The sequence below is a fragment of the Ictidomys tridecemlineatus genome, chromosome 12 (genome assembly GCF_052094955.1).
Source record: "Ictidomys tridecemlineatus isolate mIctTri1 chromosome 12, mIctTri1.hap1, whole genome shotgun sequence".
NCBI classification, from domain to species: Eukaryota; Metazoa; Chordata; class Mammalia; order Rodentia; family Sciuridae; genus Ictidomys; species Ictidomys tridecemlineatus.
Window position 1 is genome coordinate 40,617,865 of NC_135488.1, and position 19,616 is coordinate 40,637,480.

At 47.8% G+C, this 19,616-nt stretch overlaps 1 protein-coding gene across 32 annotated transcripts in view; it reads right to left on the reverse strand.

Annotated features, from left to right (window-relative positions):
• LOC144369286 (uncharacterized) overlaps positions 1–19,616 on the reverse strand; it is a 43,113-nt gene that overhangs the window by 16,584 nt on the left and 6,913 nt on the right. For 4 of the 32 annotated variants that reach the window (XM_078028696.1, XM_078028694.1, XM_078028693.1 and 1 more), the window contains 11 exons: positions 17,724–19,517; positions 17,420–17,477; positions 17,077–17,141; positions 16,077–16,412; positions 15,217–15,974; positions 13,907–14,237; positions 13,089–13,189; positions 11,559–11,894; positions 8,763–8,950; positions 8,173–8,356; positions 388–600 (listed from right to left, as the gene is read on the reverse strand). In XM_078028696.1, the coding sequence (XP_077884822.1) occupies positions 388–429 (42 nt within the window). In that variant the 5' untranslated portion in view covers positions 430–600; positions 8,173–8,356; positions 8,763–8,950; ... (6 more) ...; positions 17,420–17,477; positions 17,724–19,517. Of the gene's footprint in view, positions 1–387; positions 601–8,172; positions 8,357–8,762; positions 8,951–11,483; positions 11,895–13,088; positions 13,190–13,906; positions 14,238–15,216; positions 15,975–16,076; positions 17,142–17,419; positions 17,478–17,723; positions 19,518–19,616 lie in introns of those variants that run through there. The other 28 variants (XM_078028700.1, XM_078028695.1, XM_078028688.1 and 25 more) reach the window with 25 other exon arrangements.

Genomic DNA, 19,616 nt, shown 5'->3' on the forward strand with positions numbered 1-19,616 from the left:
TCCAAGGACCCTGGGGCGGCCCAATGGCAATAAAGGTCAAAAGGAACTGGGATCTGCCTGGACCCTCAATCCCCTACTCTGAGCAGGGCTGCATGACGAGGCCAGAGGCCATCCACAGCAATCTGCCTTTACAGGAAAACAGGGACTCCAGGCTGCCTCTGGCTCACTGAATCAAGGTGGTGTTTGCATAAAGAAAGACCACTTCCTCACATTTGACCAGCAGCTCATGCGCTGACAGCACAATGGCTGGCTTGACTCAGGCCCTGAGAAATGAAATAGAAAATTCATAGCAAACCCATCTTTAGCTCTTCCACATCATCAGGGGGTGTGATTCATTTCCATCAACAAAGATGTCTGAAATGATGCCTAAACATGCTGGGGACTCACCTCCGTGTGGAACTTTTCAGGAAAAAGGGGATCAAATCTCATGAAGCAACTCTTCTCTCCTCTAGCCCATGGGCAATGCAAGGAACCTGCATGTTACCAGAGGCTCACTCTCTCTTCTCATGTCTTCTGGAAAGGATTCATGAATGCTTCCTTCAAGGTGAAGCAGAAGCCTGCATTCCCAGCTGCACAGAAGTGTTTGACGGCAGTGTCTCCCTTAAAACCCAAGAAGAAAAACAGGTCATTAAACAGGCACATGGATTAGAGTACATGATCAATGATCCCTCCTCCCTGAAGCCTTCCACATGCCCACCTTCCACATTCACAGAGAAATGCTTGGCCATTCTCAAGACCAGGAGACCATGATGCTCATCACCAGGAAGTCAATAGGAACATGAACAGAGCAGCATGGATTGCACAAGGTGGCACACCAAGGATCTGCAGCACAGCTGCTAGAACACCAGAGCTGAACTTCAGTATTGACTTTCTGCCACCTGCCGAGTACGATGGTAATGTCAAGCACAACATGCAGATATGCAAGTAGTGGGTGACACGGTGCATCCATTCACAGAAGTGGGCAACATCTTCATTGGAACAAGGAAGTATCTTATCCTTACTCATCAAAATCATCACAAAGAATAAAATGGATGCAAGACTTCTCATTTCACTATCATGTAGCTGTTGGAATTCCCTATTAAATAATACCTCCTCCAAAATAAAAAATATCTCAGACATGTGTCAACTATTCAATGGATGACATTTTAAAAACTAGGCCTTTCCTTCATATTTATGTATGCTATAGCCCTGCCTAAGGCTCTTTGAGAAAGGAGCACATAGAATTGGATCTTTGAAAATCTCACATTTGCCGATAAATATTACCGACAATGTCAGGCATGGCAAAGTGAAAAGTGGGCCTTTGGATACTCAGAGAATGCTATGTTGTGAGATTGGTGTCTCTGACTCATAGACAGCATGTGGTTTCTATGAAAGCTGGTGAGGGAGCAGGAGTAACGAAGCTCATGGAACAGATGACCTCAGGGAATACTGACAGATAGGCCAAACTGGAGAACATGTTCCAGCTAACATTGGTATTTGGGCTCCTGAGCCCAGTCCTGTTTTAAAAAAAGTTGCGGACAGGCAGTGTTCATGTACAAAATGTCTACCATGTAAAAGTGGGTAATTGAAATGTCATCTAGGTACACATCTGATAGAATGGTCTGCCAACCTATGGATTTCATTCTAACAAATAAAAAGAAAAACACAGACATGAGACATAAAGATAAAACCTTGTCTTCACCAGGATGCCTAAAAATAAGTTTTATTTGCCTCATGCAAAGAGCTTTCAATAGAACTTCTGATTTCTGAATGAACCCATTCAATTTTATAATGCACAGATCATAAGGTTTTCTTTACAGAATATTCTCTTCTTCTTCTTCTTAAAGCCTCACATAGAAAATGTCTCACAGGACATAGGAGGGGAATGACCCAAAGGATGAGAGAATGGCTGGAACCGTTCTCAAATGTGCCCATGTAGCCTAAAGTTTAAAGGCACCTGATTGTACTCTAAAACAATGATGGACCTATTTGATCCATTAATTAATAAATAGCACCGCTTTACCACTTGAACCAAATCACAGAAAAATGGAAACAGATGATCGAATTCCTCTTCTCCCATCACCTCCTGGCCCAGACTCTCCCCAGAGGTGGCTCTGGTCATCTGTCTATTAGGGAGTCACCCGTGGTCCCCTATCTCTCAGAAAAGAAAATCACCTCAGCTACTGTCCCTAAAGCCAAGTGATGGCTGCGGTTTCCACACTGTATGGATCTGGAGAGATGCACAGTGCCGCTGGACCAGCCTATGTTCAGGGCTGTGTCTGTGTCCCACAGCTGAAACATGTGGTCCAGGGTCTTCTTTCCACCCACAGGTCCTAAGAACTTGCAGTCAGCACGTGCCTCCTTATTCACTGTGGCCACAGACTTCCTGCCAATGGCCATTGCATTGTACACGTCTTATAATTTAACACGGCATTGAAATGAACTTCCTTCTGGGAGCTTCCCAGGGCACGTCCCAAGACCTGAATTTCTGTGTTGTAGGGAGCATAGCATTCGTGCATTTTTTAAGTTTCATGGATAATGTTAAATGTGCCTCCAAAGTGCATGAAAAAAGCTTATCTTCCTATCCCCTCCCAGCACATATTATCAACATCCTTAATTTTGGTAAAAAATTAATAAATATAACACATCATTTGAGCCTGTGTTCACCTTCTTGCCAGCTGTGTTCCAGTGACCTCCTCCCGTGCATAGTGCTCATCTGTGTTTCTCCTCGTGCCTCCTGTTCTACTGGGTTGCCATTTCCTCCCAATCGGTCCCTCTGTTTTGACAATGTTTGGGGCATATTTCGTTGGAGAGTAGTTTCTAACGTGGATGGTCAATTGAACCATCTTGACAGCTTTGGGTTTTGAGGATTGAAGCCAACCCTCCCCATTTCTAGCCCACAGCCTCTTCTCCTAGATTTCTACCAGTATTCCAGTAAATATTTCATTGAATTTGGTTGGTCTCTGTGTCTGGTCCTGCAAGACTTAGGTCCTGCACTTGCTAGCAGGGACATTGTGCTTTCTGGTTTGTTGTGTTGGCTTCTTGGGGACACTGTGAGGGTCAGGTAGGCAAGGCAGGTAGAGTGGCTGGCCTAGAGCATGGCCCAGAGGGAGCGTTTGATCAACATTATTTGTAAAATGACAGCTGTCAATTATCACAACCAACATGAAAGGCCATCTTAATAATCATCATTATGAAAATATTGGTCACAATAATGTTTTCTACTTCTATGGTACAACTGTATTATACTCTCCATGAGTGAGGTCACAGGCCATGTGTCATTGTGTGCCTGCTTCTGTCACTTAGCCTGGAGGCCCCTGGCATAGTTTGCGCTTCAGGACTGGAAGATCTTTTGCGATACAGTTTTCAAGTGGCCATTGGTCGCCTGATGGTACTCCATGGGGTCATCTGAGCCTGGCTTGCATCTGGCTCCTGCAACCAACATCCTGTTTTGCTAGAAACTCCATCGAAAGAGGCTTGGAACTCCTGCTCTCGTGTTCATGTCTGAGGTTCTGCCATTTCTTCTCAGATGGCTCCATCTCCAAACCTTTCAACCCCCTCCCTTGCTCCAGGGCTTTGAAGCGGTTTCTTTGGAAGCTTCTGCACAGGGTTAAGGACAAGCCATTCCTCACATGCTCCTTCAACAGGAGGAAGAGAGGGACCAGAGGGGCTACAGGGAGCAACCTCCTGCTCTGTTCCAGGCAGCCACTTCCAGGCTGGGGCTGCAGCCTGGGGCTCTCAGGACGGCTCTGGCTAAGGGGGAAGCCCTACCCAAGCCTGGGTCACAGCCTCCCATGCCCCAGGGCAGCTGGTGAGCACTGGTGGAGGGTGGAGGGGAAGGCTTGCACCCCAGGAGTCGGGTCTGGACAGCATTCAGGTGGGAAGAGACCACTGGTCACCAAGGGGATGTGAAGCAGGGGGTGACCCAGGGCAGCCATGAGATCTCCTCTAAAGACCACTGTGGTCCCAGCAGTACAAAGGGACTGAGTGACATTATTACTCTTCCCTGTGTTAAGGACAGAGGTGTGGAAGGGATTCCTGAGAGTCACAGAAAACGTGGCTCACAGGTTTCATTTTGCCATCTAGGAGTGACTTTGGCCGCACTGGTGGCAATTCCCCGGACCTTTGATGAGCCCCCTGGCATCCTCCCAGTGAGTCCTCCCAGGCCCAGTCTCAGGGGCAGACAGCTGCTCTGACTGCTCTCCCTGGACCTGAGGATCACATGGGGTTTTGAAATTCTTTTTGTTGCCGCACTGGGCATTGAACCCAGGGCCTTGCACATGCTAGGCAAGTGCTCTACCGCGGAGCTCACCCAGCCCTGAGGGTGACAGGTTTGGAGAGCATTTGCTAACTGAGTCTTGGTGAGGTGAATCCTCAAAGCCCTGAAGTCAGCACGTTTCTCTACCAGCTGCGTTTGCAGGGTTAAGATCTTAGCTTGAGTTTTGTTTTCCCTTATTTCTTCACTTCTCTCTCTTTTGGTACCAGGGGTTGAACCAAGGGGTGCTTTACCACTGAGCCACATCCCCAGCCCTTTTTAAAATACTTCGTTACAGACAGAGTCTCTCTGAGTTGCTCAGAGCCTCACTAAATGGCTAAGGTTGGCTTCAAACATGCCATCCTCCAGCCTCAGCCTCCAGAGTTGCTGAAATTACAGGCATGCACCACTCACTGCCCCCCAGCTCTGCACTATTCTTAATCAGAGAACCTGTGGGGCTATGTTTACTAGGTATGAATTGAGTTGCCCTCCAGAGAAGAGAAAAAGTAACAAAGCACTGCTGTGTGGGCAAATCAGGGATGACCCCAGAACAGGGTCAGCTTTCTCTCCAAGGAAACCCCACTGCCAAAAAGGAGCCCCTTGGCCAACGCAGTGGTGCACTCCTGGAATCCCTGCACCTCAGGAGGCTGAGGCAGGAGGATCAAAAAGTTCAAAATCAGCCTTAGCAATGGAAGGCACTAAGCAAATCAGTGAGACCCTGACTGTAAATCAAATTCAAAATTGGGCTGGGGATGGGGTTCAGTGGTCAAGAATCCCTGAGATCAATCACCGGTACCACCCCCACACCCCCACCCCCCCTGAAATAAAAGAGCCTCTGCTAAGGACTTCCATGTTGGGTGAGGCAGCTGCCTGCAGTGGGTGTCCTGCAGAATGCAGTCAATCTCCCCAGGCCTGGCCTGTGGGGAGGGGTTGGCCCGGAGACCAGGGGTTAGCCCCCAGCTAATGATCACTTGGTATTGTGGTTTGGATGTCAAATGTCCCCATTGCCCATGTGCTAAAGGCTTGGTCACCAGCCTGTGGCCCTTGGGACATAATGGAAACTTTAGTAGGTGGGGCCTCCTGGAAGGAATGAGATCATTAGGGGTGTGACCTTGAGGGGGATATTGGGACCCAGCCCAGTCCTACCCACCCTCTTCCCAGTTACCCAGAGATGAGCAGCCTCCTCTGTCATGTGCTCCAGCTGCCAGGATGTCCTACTGTGCTGCCACAGGCCCAAAGCAACAGGGCTAAAGTGCCATGGACTGAGACCTATGCAGCCATGAGCCAAAAGAAACCCTGTTTCCTTTTAAGGGGATTCTCTCAGATGCTTTGTCACAGCAACAGAAAGCTGACAGCACCCTTGGTCTGTGCCCCTGCTTTATAGATGGGGATGCTGAGGGCCCACAGGAAGCCGAGAAGCCCCAGGTCACATGGTCCTGTAAAAACAACTATTACCCATTCATTCACTGACTACATGGCAGGAGCTGGACTCCAGATCTCAGTGTTTGAAAAAGTTGTGTTTTCTTCCTGCCCCTTAGTCCCTTGCTCTCTCTTTTTGTATGAATCCAAGAAGGACCTTCAGGAGATTGCAATGCCACCCAGTCATCCTAGCCAACTTTGTACTTGAACATGAAGTTCATGGGATGTTTCTGCTTCACATTGTGTTAGTCACTAGTCATCAGAGAGCTCTCTGCTTTCACCTACAGAGTGCCACCCCACTTCCCTGCTGCAAGGGCTCTTCCTGCCAGGTCACCTGCTGGATGGAGGGCACTGCCCAGTGCCCTAGATCTCTCCTGAATGTCCTGTGACCAACCCACTGCAGGCCAGGCAGACATCCATAGAAAAAACAGCGAGAGGGTCTGGCGCCCCCTGCAGAAAGCACCCCCTTCCTCGTACTGTTATATAGATGCCCACAGAACATTCCCCAAACCTGCAGCAGCTTGGACTGCATCCAAATGCAACCACAGGCCGAGCACAGTGGCACCCACCTGTGATAGAGTGACTCAGGAGGCTGAGGCAGGAGGATTGTGGGTTTGAGGCCAGGTTTAGCAACTTATTGAGGCACTGTCTTAAGATAAAGAATTAAAAGGGCTGAGGATGTAGCTCAGTGGCAGAGCCCCTGGTCCAATCCCCAGTACCAAGAGGAGGTGGAGATACCAGAGATGGGAACTTATGAGTTGGGTCAATGATAACTCCAAGTCCAAGGAGACTGAATGCACAGGGGAAGCTTTAACCCGCAAAAGAAAAGGAGGCAGGGAGCTTCAGCTCCAGGTAAAGGACTAGGAATTGAACCCGGGTGCCTTACCACTGAGCACACCCCAATCCTTTTTATTCTTGTTTTGAGAAGGGGTCTTGCTACGTTGCTGAGGGTCTCACTAAATCACCAAGGTTGACCTCAAGTGATCCTCCTGCCTCAGCCTCCCGAGAATCTCTGGGATTACAGGCATGCACCACCATGCCCAGCAGGAAAGGAACTTTTATCAGTGCAGCCACATGGGGAAGGCAAGGGGACCCACATCTTAGCCTGTCTTCAGGGAGTGACAATGACTTGGAGCTTTTATAGAGAGGAGAATGAGGGCAAGGGCTTGGGCTTTGCACAGCTGCCAAAGCAGGTGGTCCTGACCAGTTGAGGTCTGTCCATCTTCCCAGGATTGGCCAGGTGCTGCCTTGTCAGGAGAGCTGTGTCACCTGCTTTGGCTCTCAGATGCACATCAATCAGACCTTGTTCCTGGGACATGAAACAGACTGCATGGGGGCGGGGGTCTGGATTCTGAATGAAGAGCAACTTCATTCTGCTGAAAATAGAGACGGGCTGCAACCCCCACGCCCACCTCAGGAGCCAGGAAAGCTAAGATGGGTCCCACCCTTCCTCAGGCCTGGGCACAGACCATCTGCCTAGGCATTTTCTGTGTCTTTCCCATTTTTGCTTTTCTTCAAGCCAAGGAAATTCACGGATGTAGACCACTTGGGTTTTGTTTCTATAAACTGTAACCACTTCTGTGGGTCAGGGGCTTCTTCCAAGCCTTCTGGCTGCTTCTCCCCAGTTTGATCAAAGTTCTTCATTTTTTCCTGTTTCTTTCTTTCTTTTTTTTCTTGCCTGTTCCTTGTGCTGGTGGGCACTGATGCAGCCAGCAGGGTCCAGTAACAAATCCAAGGTGACTCAGGCAAAGGGGATGGATGGGCCATATATTGAGGCAGAGATGCTGCCCTTCTAATTCTGCTTTTATCCATCCATTGGATGTCGGCGGGTAGAGGTGGAGGGCTGGAGTCCTCCTTACAAACTCCCCAAGACTCAAGTCAGCAAACACTGAAAGCCCTGTCGCCCTCAGGGACAGGGCCCCAGACAGTTCCTCGGTGCCTCCCAAAGGCTGCCAAGGGAGAAGTCACTTGGGGCCCGACTCCAGGAGGATCATCAAGGGGCGGGACAGGGGGACTTCAGGTAAAAAGCTGCAGCCAGCTCGCCCTAGGACCCCAGCCCTCACCAGCCCCACCGCTTTCCTGGACAGAAAGGTTTCCTCGAGCATCCTCACTGGGTGTCCCTGCAGCAGGGCCCCAAGACTGCCCTGGAAAGGGATCTGTCAGGTGGGAGCGACCGATTTCCCTGATATATGCTGCTCAGCACCAGTATCCCCTTCTCTAGGCTCGGCAGAGTCCCCTGAACCTGCAATGTGCCCAGATGTGCCTGGCCTGCAGCCCTGGCTCTGAACCAGCCTCGTGGAACACTGGGTGCACAGTGGAGGCCCGTGAGGAGTGTCCTCCTCCCAGTGCGCACCTCCTACTCATCCCTTGGCACATCCCCAACCCTCTTTGCTCCCGGGACCCCTCAACTTTCTTTCCAAAGGCCTTGGAATCCCCAAAGGATTGATGCATGAGGGAAGGGACCTGCATCTGGGGGCAGAGACCTCGCTTTAGCATCATGTTGTCTACGTGGTACTTACACCCCTGAAGATCTCGCCCAGCATTTGAAGCAGGATCGATTTAGCCACGCAGCAGGTAAGCACTGATAAGCTCAAAACATTGCATAGACAGGAAAGAGATTTCTTCTGCAATCAATTTCTACATCATAGTCTTCAGTAAAGGAAGAGACCACTTGGGGGCTTCTCTGTCACCTGTTGGTTGTAGCTAATTTCAAAAAACAGTTTCAATGAAGGGCAGCAACCTGCACATTTCAAGCACACTCTGCTGAGTTCCAATACTATGCATCAGCTGTGAGGGCACCACAATCAATATAAACAACATGTCTATCACCCTAAAAGTTTCCTCCTGCCTCTCTGCAATCCCTTCAAACCTCCACCATCCCCCCTCACATCTCCAGGTGACCCCTGATCTGCTTTTTGTTACTATATACTTTCTAGAAGTTTCAATAAACGGAATCATACAGCATGTTTTATTTTTTTTTTAAATCTGGCTTCTTTCAACATAATTATTTTGAGCATCACCAAGGTTAAGTGCCAATAGCTCACCCTTTCCTATTTTTGAGTGATCAACTGTCTCTTAAGGTGGGCCTGGGGAGTCTGCATCCACTCACCTGCTGATAGACATCTACACTGTTTCCAGTTCTTGTCTATAAACAAAGCTGCTATGAAAATGTGTATACTAGTCTTGGCAAAGGCAGGTTGTAATTGATGGATTTCTGGAGGCTCAGTAGGCAAGTTGAATATTGAAAACTCCAGGGAGGGAACCCAGTGGGCAGAGCTTGTTCTGCAGAGTGAAGTCCTGAGTTTAACCGCCAGCACCAAAAAAAAAAAAAAAAAAAAAGAAAAGAAAGAAAAGAAAAGAAAAAAGAAAGAAAGAAAGAAACAGAAAAAAGAAAAAGAAAAACTCAGAACCACCGCCAGATCATAGGGGCCCTCCACCTTTGTGGGTTTCACCTGCAGGAGTTCAGTGTTCCCACTGAGACTGTCTCCAGGTTCCTCATGTTTCTGGACCTTTCTGACATACGCCAGAGCATTCTGTTCCTAAAAAGGCTGCCCTCTAGAGAAACTGCTTTATCAGAGTCTGAACAACAGGGAATCACCAGAGCCTGTGTCACCTGGGGGAAGGCAGGCACCCAGCTCCAGCACCCTGAGTCCTGCTGTTCCACCTAAGAGGGCAACAGGGAGAAGCACTGGGGACATTCCCAGCCCAGGATGCAGGCTCAGGAGACAGGGACCCGCTGGAGGGGCCACAGAAAGCTTGCCTCTCACTCCTGGACACTCCCCAAGGCCTATTTCCAGGAGCTCCCTTCCCCAGTGCTAGAGTTACAAGGCAGACTAAAAGGCAAAGGCCTGAGAGAGGAGCAAGCACAGACACTAGACTCCCACCAGGAGGGATGCTGGGACCCTCAGACCAGGAACCCCTCAAACAACCACGACTAACCTGCCAAGGGCTCTAAAGGAAAGACGGAGAACAGGCAGGAGCAGAGGGGACAAGGCAGAAAGAGATGGAGACACAAAATGGTGGGACACAAATGAGGAAGAGCTTTGATGAGCTCATTAACACACTGGACTCCACTGAGCAAAGAATGTCTCAGCTTCCAAAACAGGAAAGCAAAGCAAGATAGGGAGAGGGAGAGGGAGAAGAGGGAGAGGGAGAGGGAGAGGGAGATGAGGGAGACAGGGAGAGGGAGACAGGGAGAGGGAGATGGAGAGGGAGATGGAGAGGGAGAGGGAGAGGGAAAGAGAGAGAGAGAAGGAGGGGGCAACAAGAAAGAGGGAGACAGGGAGAGGGAAAGGGAGACATGGAGAGGAGTGGGGGAGGAGAAGGGAGAGGTAGAGGGGGAGAGGGGGAGATGGAGAGGGAAAGGAGGAGAGGGAGAGGGAGAGAGGCTGAGGGGGAGGGAGACAGGGAGAGAAAGAACCAACATCTAAGAACTGTGGGAAGATAAGAGGTGTCATGTAGACAAGATGGGAATCCAAGGAAGAGAAGAGGAGAACTTCCCAAATTAGTACCAAATCAAAGTGGCTCAGAGAACTTCAAGCAGAAGGAACAACAAAACAACTCCACCCAGCCTCAGCCTCCAGGAATCCAAACTGCAGCACCAAGAGAAAGCCAAGCCAACACCAAAACAGAACCACCATCAAACACACACACCCTAAAGGGGCCAGAGGAAGAAGCCCGCCCTCTGGGAACAGAGACACAATATATCCAACTGCTCAGAAAGTATTCAAGGAAGAGCTCAGAGCAAAACACTTAGAAGTGTTGAGGTGAAAGCCCCCCAACCTACAGCCATGTCCTGAAAACTCAGCCTCAGAGTGAAGAGAAATAGAGACTCTCAGACACACCACGGAGGGACTGTGTCACCAGGAAGCTGCCTGGCAAGAAATGATAAAAGAAGTCCTTTAAAGACAAGGACCATGATCCCGGCCAGAAAGAGACTTACATAAAAAAGAAAAACAACTTAAGTTTTCTTGGATAAGTTTGTTCAGAACAAAATTAACAAATGTCCTCGATGAGAACTGTACATGTACATGTGAGATGACAGTGTGACGCGGGGTGGCAGAAGCACCAGGAATGCTTTGTTGCTGTGAGGTACTGACACCAGTCTCGACCCGGCAGTGTCATCCGAAAGTGGACCTGGGTTAGTTATCAGTATACACTACAACCACTAAAAAAGGTTTTTAAAAAGAAGTATAACAGGTGTGCTGAGAAATGTGAGTAGATGGAATCAAAAGGCAGGAAAAGAAGAGACAGAACCAGGGCAATTACACAGAACGGTACCAAGCATAGCAGATGCTATTTCAACTGGATCAATAATCACATTATACGTCAGGGGCCTAAACGGACCAATTATCACAGATTATCAGAGGGGTTCAAAAAACAGGTTCCAACCCTTTGGTGTCTAGAAGTCCACTTAAAATATACAGTAGTACCCCCACCCAGGGATACATCCCGAGACTCCCAGTGGATGCCTGAGCTGCAGATGGCACTGAGCCCTATATACACTGTTTCCCCCTATATCTACATTCTTATGACTGTTATAAATTAGGCACAGGAGGAGATTGACAATGGTAACTAATAGTAAAATAGAATAATTTTAACATAATTCAATAAACTTCCCACCATCGTTCCCCTTAAGCTTTAAGTAAAATCAGGGGTATGTGAGTGTCAGCAGTAATACTGCAACAGTCCATCTGATAACCAAGATGGCTACCAAGAGTGAGTAACAGGCAGGGAGCGTATACAGTGTTGACACACTGGACAAAGGGACAATTCATACCTCAGGGGGACAGTGTGAGACTTCAAAAGCATTACACACAATGAAATATAATTTAAAACTTAGGAAATTTTTTTATTTCTGGAATTTTCCACTTAACAGTTTGGGACTGCAGTTGACCACAAGTACCTGAAACCTTGGCGAGCTGAACCGTGGGTACGAGGGGACCACCGTAGATTAAGAGTGAAGTGTTGAAGAGGGAAACACGGGGCCAACTCTAGTGAAGGAAAGCAGTAGTCACTGTATGAAGCTCAGACTATATTAACTACGTGCAAGGAAAACTGCCAATCATATAGAGGGACACCACCTGAATGATGATGGGACAGTTCTCCAAGATGTACCATACTCAGGGAGCACGCACTGCATGGCAGAACATTAAAATACTTGAGAACTGCGAGGAGAGGTGGGTGACGCCATGACCAAAGCTGGAGACGGGACCAGCCTGCTGCCAGAAGTGGACAGACCCTGAAGGGGAACACCAGGAGGACAAAGTTAAGCTCAACAGAACACAGCACAGTGCGCTGACAGGATGTGCACAGGTGTTCAGAGGGCTTGCACTTAGTGCGGTCGAGGAACGGCTGCTTTGAACTTCCCAGGCTTCTCTTTGGAGCCGCCTGTTCCTTGTTCCCCTTCTCCTCTTTTCCTGCCTTCTCTTGGATTGAGGGTTTTTTGAGTTTGTTCTGTGGTGTGGGGGATGGAACCCATAGCTTCCCACATGGATGCAAGCAATCCACCACTGAGCTGGGTCCCAAGCCTTTCTTTTCCCCCCCCAAGAAAACCATTTCTTTAAAAGCTTTAAAAACAAATAATGCTATTTTGCAAATATGACTTTGCTTAACGAGGGCCACCAACTTACAGCACTGTGATGTCAGAAACACAGAGTGTGCAGGGAAACTAACTAATGCTGCTACAGTTGGGAGATTGGCTGCTGTTGCTGACTAAAGTGTGGGTGATACACATTGGGACTTGTGACCCATCAGATCAGCGTAGTTAATGGTCACCCAACTCCCTGCACAGGCTTGGGTCTGATCACATATTCTGCCTGGATAGACATTTCAGCCTCTTTTGTATATAAAAGACACACACACTCTCTCTCTCTCTCTCTCTCTCTCACACACACACACACACACACACACACACACACACACACTCACACATACATGTATGTCCTGTCATACAAACATGTAAAATTGTCTGCAAGGGCACACATTAAATAAACAAGTATTAAGCGCCTCAGGCAATCCTATTCACTATAAATACATACACATTTTTTTGCATTTTGTTTTTTTTGTAACAAATTTCTACATTATCTAGCAACTTGCAAAAGAAAAGTTTCTTTTTTTCTGATACAAAATGTCTCTAAAGACTCGTTATGTTTGGACTTTAATCAAAGGATATGAATAATCAACAAATCAAGAGCATTGTATGTTTGCCCAGCCCTTTCTGAGACAGGGTCCTGCTAAGTTGCTGAGGCTGCACTTGAACCTGGAAAACTCCTACACAGCCTCCTGAGCAGCTAGGATTACAGGTGTGTGCCACTGCACCAGCACAATGAGTTATTTCTAAGATTGCACCTCATTCTCTTTGCTGGCTTAATAGCTACAGCTCTGTGTCACGCTAGTGACTCCTTTACAATAGGGTTTAAGTGCACATCTTTACCTTAACCAGTCCACCTTCAAATGACCCCTTGAGAGAACCAGGTGACAGCATATTTCCAGGACTCCTGCCTGGTCTCTGTGTTGTTATCATACATTGCACATCTACATGTGTAAAAAAAATGTTGGCATTAATTGTGCTTTAACTACTCTATTGTCTTAAAGGCAATAAACTGGGGGACTGTGACAAGGGCCTACCTGGGTAGGCAGAGGATTGGAGGAGGATGGGGGCAGAGAAAGTATTCAAAGAAACAGGAAATGATGATCTGCCCACGGAGGAGGAACATGGTGGGTCACACCCCTTACAGGGGCCTGTGTCCACAATACTAAAGCATCTTTACAACTCAATGATAAAAACACAAATAACTCAATTTTTCAAATGGGCAAAAAGAGGTGAAGAGACATTTCTCCAGACACCACACAAGCGGTGTCAAGCGTGTGACAAGAGGTTCCTGGTGCTGGCACTTGATGTGCAAGTTGGAACAATGAGGCACTTCCTGCCACCAGGGCAGCCTGGGCCCTGCTGGAGGTGGGTGCAGCTGTGAGGGACAGGGCAGGAGGTCACCTCCCAGGGATGGGTCAGCCCGAGCGGGCGTCGGGCACAGCCACCACAGCCCTTCATGTCCCTGTGCACATTACCCCTGGGTGGGTCTTTTCCTGTCTCCCTGCTCCATTTGCTTTTGCTGGTTTCATGGAGTATTTAAAGTAGTCTTGAACTGAGGTCAGTACATAATGTCTCTGTCACACTGCCTGGCACAGATCACGTGATCAATAAATCAAAACTAGAATTATTTATTTGTAAATAAAGAAGGTTGAAATTACCTCAAAAAAGAAAAAAGAGGTGACACAACAAGATGTGACGGGGGAGTCCCAGGCGCCTAGGGCAGCAGGCACGGTGTTGCAGTGGGGGAGCCAGGTGGCAGGAAGGTCAGGTGGAGGCCCTCTTGAGACCTGACCAAATAGAGCGCTTCATTCCCTGTGCAGCCTTCACCTCTTCCCAGTCCAGCCTGATGTTGGGAACCTCCTCTTCTGGCTCAGGATCCTTCCTCAAGGCCCCCCGAGGGGAGGCGACCAGGATGGGCAGGGGGCCACATTCCTCCCGGAATTCCACCACATGGAGACCTTTCTTGTCGGCCAGCTGTTGGTGGGTTTCCTGGGCAAGACCAAAGTGAGAACAGCAGTTAGGTCTCCGAGGGTCCCTGTGGCTATAGGAGTGAGAGGCACCACCACAGGGATGGGGTGGGGGTGGGAGTGCAGAACCCACCAGAGAGCTTGGGGGAAAGAGCAGTGCCAGCTGATTCTGGGTGGTTAAACCACAGTGGCTGTCACAGGGGGATGCCTCAGCCCACCTTCCCACCCCAAACTGGGGTACGCCAGGCCTCGCCTTCCAAACTCCCTAAGCACGTGCCTGCTGGGCCAAGCACCAAGCCTGAACCTGGTGGAGCCCTGAGATCTAACAACCAAATCACAGGAGGTCCAGGGGGGAAACGACATCAAGTACCCCACGGGTGCTCAACCCTGGAAACACTATGGGACAAAACACCTGACTTCTTCAACATAACAGCAGCAAGGGGGGAAGAGAGAGGGACAGACCAAGAGAGACTTAAAAGACACAGGAGAAACTTTAGAAGTGCTGACATCTTCTCAACTGGACTGAATCAAATCAACGGGATTGAATCAAAAACTGTGTAAAAAAAAATGTTTTTAAATCGGACGAATGGATAGATTTGAATGAACAGATTCGATACTTGATAATACTGAGTCATGATATTTAGGAATGGTAAGGGTACCATGACATTTTTTTTTCCCCAGTGCTGGGGATCAAACCTGGGCCTTAAGTGTTCCTAGCAAGCGCTCTACCATAGAAGTAAACGGATCCTTTAGATCCACTTCTCAGGTTTCTGATTCTGATCCTTTAGAAATACACTGAAATATTTATGAATGAAATAAAATGGGACCTGAGATTTGGTTCAAAACGACTCGGTGAGGTGATGTTGAGAAACAAGATTAGCTCTGGTTGGGCAGCAGAGCCCTGGGGTCACTGCAGCAGGTGGCCGTGGGAGCCCCTAGGAGACCCTCAGCACCTTGGTCTGCAGCACAGCCAGACCTGCTCAAACCCCAGGGAAGGTTACCTGGCGGGAGAGCCCATGGAAGAGGCCCCGGGTGAGGTTGAGCATGTTGACGGACCCAGAGACCTTGGCATACATGTCCTTGATGCCAATGAGCCGGCAGATGGTAATGATGGCCCTGTGGCAGTGCAGGCCGTATCCTAGGAGACAGGAAATGGACTGAGCACCTGCCAGCATGCTGTCTTTCGTGTGGCTCTGGGTTTAGGGAATGACATTTTGGCTTCACCACCCCCAGCTGGTGTGACTTCTAGGACGACATTTATTCAATGGTATGTACAAAAATTAAACAGAATATCTACCTTAAACGTAGTGGGGGGGAAACCAGGATGTTACTTACATTAAAACTTTAGTGCCTGAAAACTCTTGGCCCTCTGCCCAGGCCAGCTCCCGTGTCCATGCCTGGTTACCATCAAGGGAGACGCCTGTCCTCATCCTCCTAGACCACTCAGCTGCCCTGGCAGTGACACCACTTCCCTCTCCTGGGAACACCTTCTGGCCTAAGTGGCAGCGTCTCCTGAATTGGTGGCTCCTGGAGTGCTTTCTCACCTCCCTGATGGCCTTCAGTGCTGGGGTGGTCTCCTCCCCTCTAGCCACGTGCCCTGCTCTTGGCCACCGGCAATCCCTCCTCCAGAAGAGCTTCAAAAACACAAGCCAGGGCTGGGGCTATAGAGCAGAGCGCTTGCCCGGCATGTGTGAGGCACTGGGTTTGATCCTCAACAAATCAAGGCTCCGGGGCACAACCTCTCACTGGCCATTGCTCTCTGAATTAAACAAAGACATCTGCAGGATCTTCCCCCCACAATATCATTATCTCACTCACACACACACACACACACACACACACCGTGCCTGACCCCACTTACTGCACTGTCCTCACATGGCCTGTGCAGGAGGGCACACTGTACCTGGGGCACGCACCAGCCTGGAACGTTCTCCCAGACCTGCCCCTCTGCTCCTCTTCCTTCAGGATCTCACTCACACTGCCCCTGCTCAGAGGCCACCTCTGGCCACCGTGATGAAGGTGGCCCTCCTCCTCCTCTTGACAGCACTGAGGAAGGCACAAGGCAGTAGCTCAGTTGCTTAGGGCCTCACTAAGTTGCTGAGGCTGGCCTGGAACTTGCAATCCTCCTATCTCAGCCTTCTGAGTGTCACTGGGATTACAGGTGTGCACCACTGCGCCCAGCTCCTGACCTGAACTCCTGAGATTTAAAAAACTACAGTCAAATGAAACAGGTTCTTACTACAGAACTGCAAGCAAAATGCAAATCCAAATGTTTAAGAATTCTGCACCAAGAGTGCACTGGGTGTGACTGTCCCCATAACCAACACTCCCTGTGGCCTGTCCACAAGACAAGAAAGGCCATTTCTGCTCACCCAGTGCCTCAATGAATAGAGATCATAGAAGTTCAACAGTACTCAATGGTGAGGGGCTGGGGGAGCTCCGTGACAGCGCGTGCTTCACAGGTGTGGGGCTCTGCTTTAATCCCCAGCACCAAATAACAAGCCTAACACCACGACACTTGTAGAGGAACAGCACGTGACTGGCAGGAAGGAACACCGTCCAGCTGGGTAAAGGCTCCAGGAGGAACCACGTGCCCACTCATCCAACCCGTGCCCACTCATCCAACCGGACCACCTCCACCTGCTCCGCCCGCCTCAGCCACTCCGGGAACAGGCCTGGGCCTGTGCAGCCCGACCTTGGCTTCTTCCCCAGGAGCCTAGCCTTCCTCAGCCTAATTCAGGCCTTCCATCTGTCACTCTCAGGATGAGTTCAAGGAAAGGAGAACAACCCCAGGGGGGAGGGTGGGACTGTGGTGCTTTCTCTGCTTTATGTTCAACAGAGAGTCAGAGCTTTCCAGTTACCTCTGGGCTGTTTCTTCATCTTGATGTGTGTGTCCTCTTATATCTCAACGAGATGTCATGGAATACTGGGGGGTAAAGCAGACACAGGAGGGTCAGGCATGTGGCTTTAATGTCTGCAAAAGTCACAGAGCACTGGGTGCTGCCCTAAGCAGCCAGCCCACAGGACACACAGACGCTGACCCCACTCATTCTCCTGCCAGCCCCCGAGGCCAGGCTGTTTCCTCATTTTGCACATTTGTAAGAATGCAGTCAGAGCAACACAAAGACACCCATTGAGCATGTCACAGACACACCAGGACACAGTGGCATTCTGCAAATCTTACAAGAAAAGACCCACACTCACTTGTATGGTCTTCATACCGCTCTATGTAATGCAAATAGTGGATGGCTTTGTTCTTTGCCTGAAGAAAGGAAGGAACAAATTCTCCTAAATCTCTCGCTGGGTTTCAAAACTATTTTATAAAGTATTTTATTATAAAAAATTCCACCTATGCACCTTAAAACATAAGGACTTAGCCACAATATCATTATCACACATACACTGACGATTCCTTCGTGATACGTGACTGTGTGCCTACAGTGCCCCCATGTGAACGCAGAGCTTTTCATCTTCTACTAAATGTTAACAAAGAAAAACATGCACGTACTTTCCTGAAAGCATCCACCCGCTCAGTGGCCTTCCCAATGGCAAAACCTTCAAAAGAAAAAGCAAAACTTATGAAAAGGAAAGCTACTCTGACCCAGCCTGTGCCTCTCCCCAGCTCCCAGTTTGGGCTCTACAGCATTTCACGCCCTTCTTTCAACTGCCCACAGAACACCTGCTCTGCACAACCAGCCATGAAGAAAGCCAGAGATGTGCTCATCTGTTCTGAGGCATTCGACAGACTTGACATTGAGATACATAACATGACCTTTTATAAATCTCTAATAAAATGAAATATACTCAATTTTTAAAATTAAGTATGCTCTATATTTATAAAAGGCAAATGTTTTGGGGCACTTGTGCAAAGAGATTAAAATGACAAGAAGGGATAGGGGAAAAATACATTGTTATAGAGTAAAACTATGATTTCAGTAGAATTTCAATTTTAATTAACCAGAAAAATAAACCTAATAGTTTCCAATTTGTAAATGCTTTACCCTAAGAAATGAGGTCTATCACAAGTTGCAGAAATGCTTCCATTATTTGCTGCCACCATTTATTATTTAATTTGAAAAAAGTACTTTGTTTTAAAATTATACACAGGAAAATAAAATAGGCAAGACATCTGAGGCCTGGGATGAAAAGGGCTTGAATTCCAGTTCCTAGTTTAAACAGAACAAAGTAAACCATGGAAGTCCTAGAGGGAAATATGAGTGGACTTACTTATAATCTTCAAAAGGAGACTTTCTAAGCAAAACACAAACCAGAAGTGACCTAGGACTGATAAATTTGCTATGTTAAGGTTTAAAACTTCTGTGGATTTTAAAGCTTCGATGTGGAAAAAAATTCAAAACTAAGTCAAAAGATGATAAGACAAAAAAGGCTCATGTCCTTAACTTACAAGAAGCTAATCCCAATCAATAAAGAGAAGAAAACCACCCAATTAAAAAAATAGGCAAAGCACCTGGACTGACAGATGTCCAAAGGGAAAGCGCAACGGCCAATGAACACGCAAAATGGCGTCGGCACTCTCCTAACTTAGAAAGTACAGGTGTAAACTGGGAGAGACGTTTCAGGGATCATACTGACAATCAGTAAAGTCTGATACTACTCAGGGCAAGGATGGGTGCTACAGAGGGACATAAACTGATGCAACCTTTGAGGAGGAGATCTGGCAATACTTGACATTTACACCCAGTGCGGCAGCAATTTCAAGACATTTCTCCTATTTCTATATTTCCAAAAGTTCAACAAGCTCCATGTACAAAAAGGTCAATGTTATTGTTGTTGTTTGTAATAAATGATACAAATTTGGAAACAATAGGGATTGGGTCAAAAATCATGTCTATGCACACACTGGAACACTAGGAAACCAATACCAGAAATCTGCTTATGCTAACAGAAGACCTCTGAGGTCAAAACCAAGCAAGAAGAGTAAGGTGCAAATTCATGGCTATAATAAGATCTCTGCTAAGCTTTTGATAAAAAGGTAAAGGGAGGTAACATGGACACAAAATTTCAGAAAAGATATTTTTGAAAAGAGACAACAGTAACTGCTAACCATGGTCTCTTACAGCAACGCACTATCAGGTATTTTGCTTTTGCTTTGAAATTTTCAAAAGGAAGCAACAAACAGTTTTTCAGTTCTATGTGAACACATTTCAAAAACAAGATGTTCAGTAGGGAAACTTTAAAAGTCTAAAGAAGAAAATTTAAATGACTGACAAACCTGCTAACCCAAGTGAACACTTATCAGTCAGTGTACAGTCTTCTAGTTTTTTTCCTTGCATATAAATGACTTTAAAAAAAAAATCATGATTACATGACAAATTTTTAACCAAAATTACTTATTGTGTAAGTAATATTTCACAATTCTTTAATGGCTATAGAATATTAC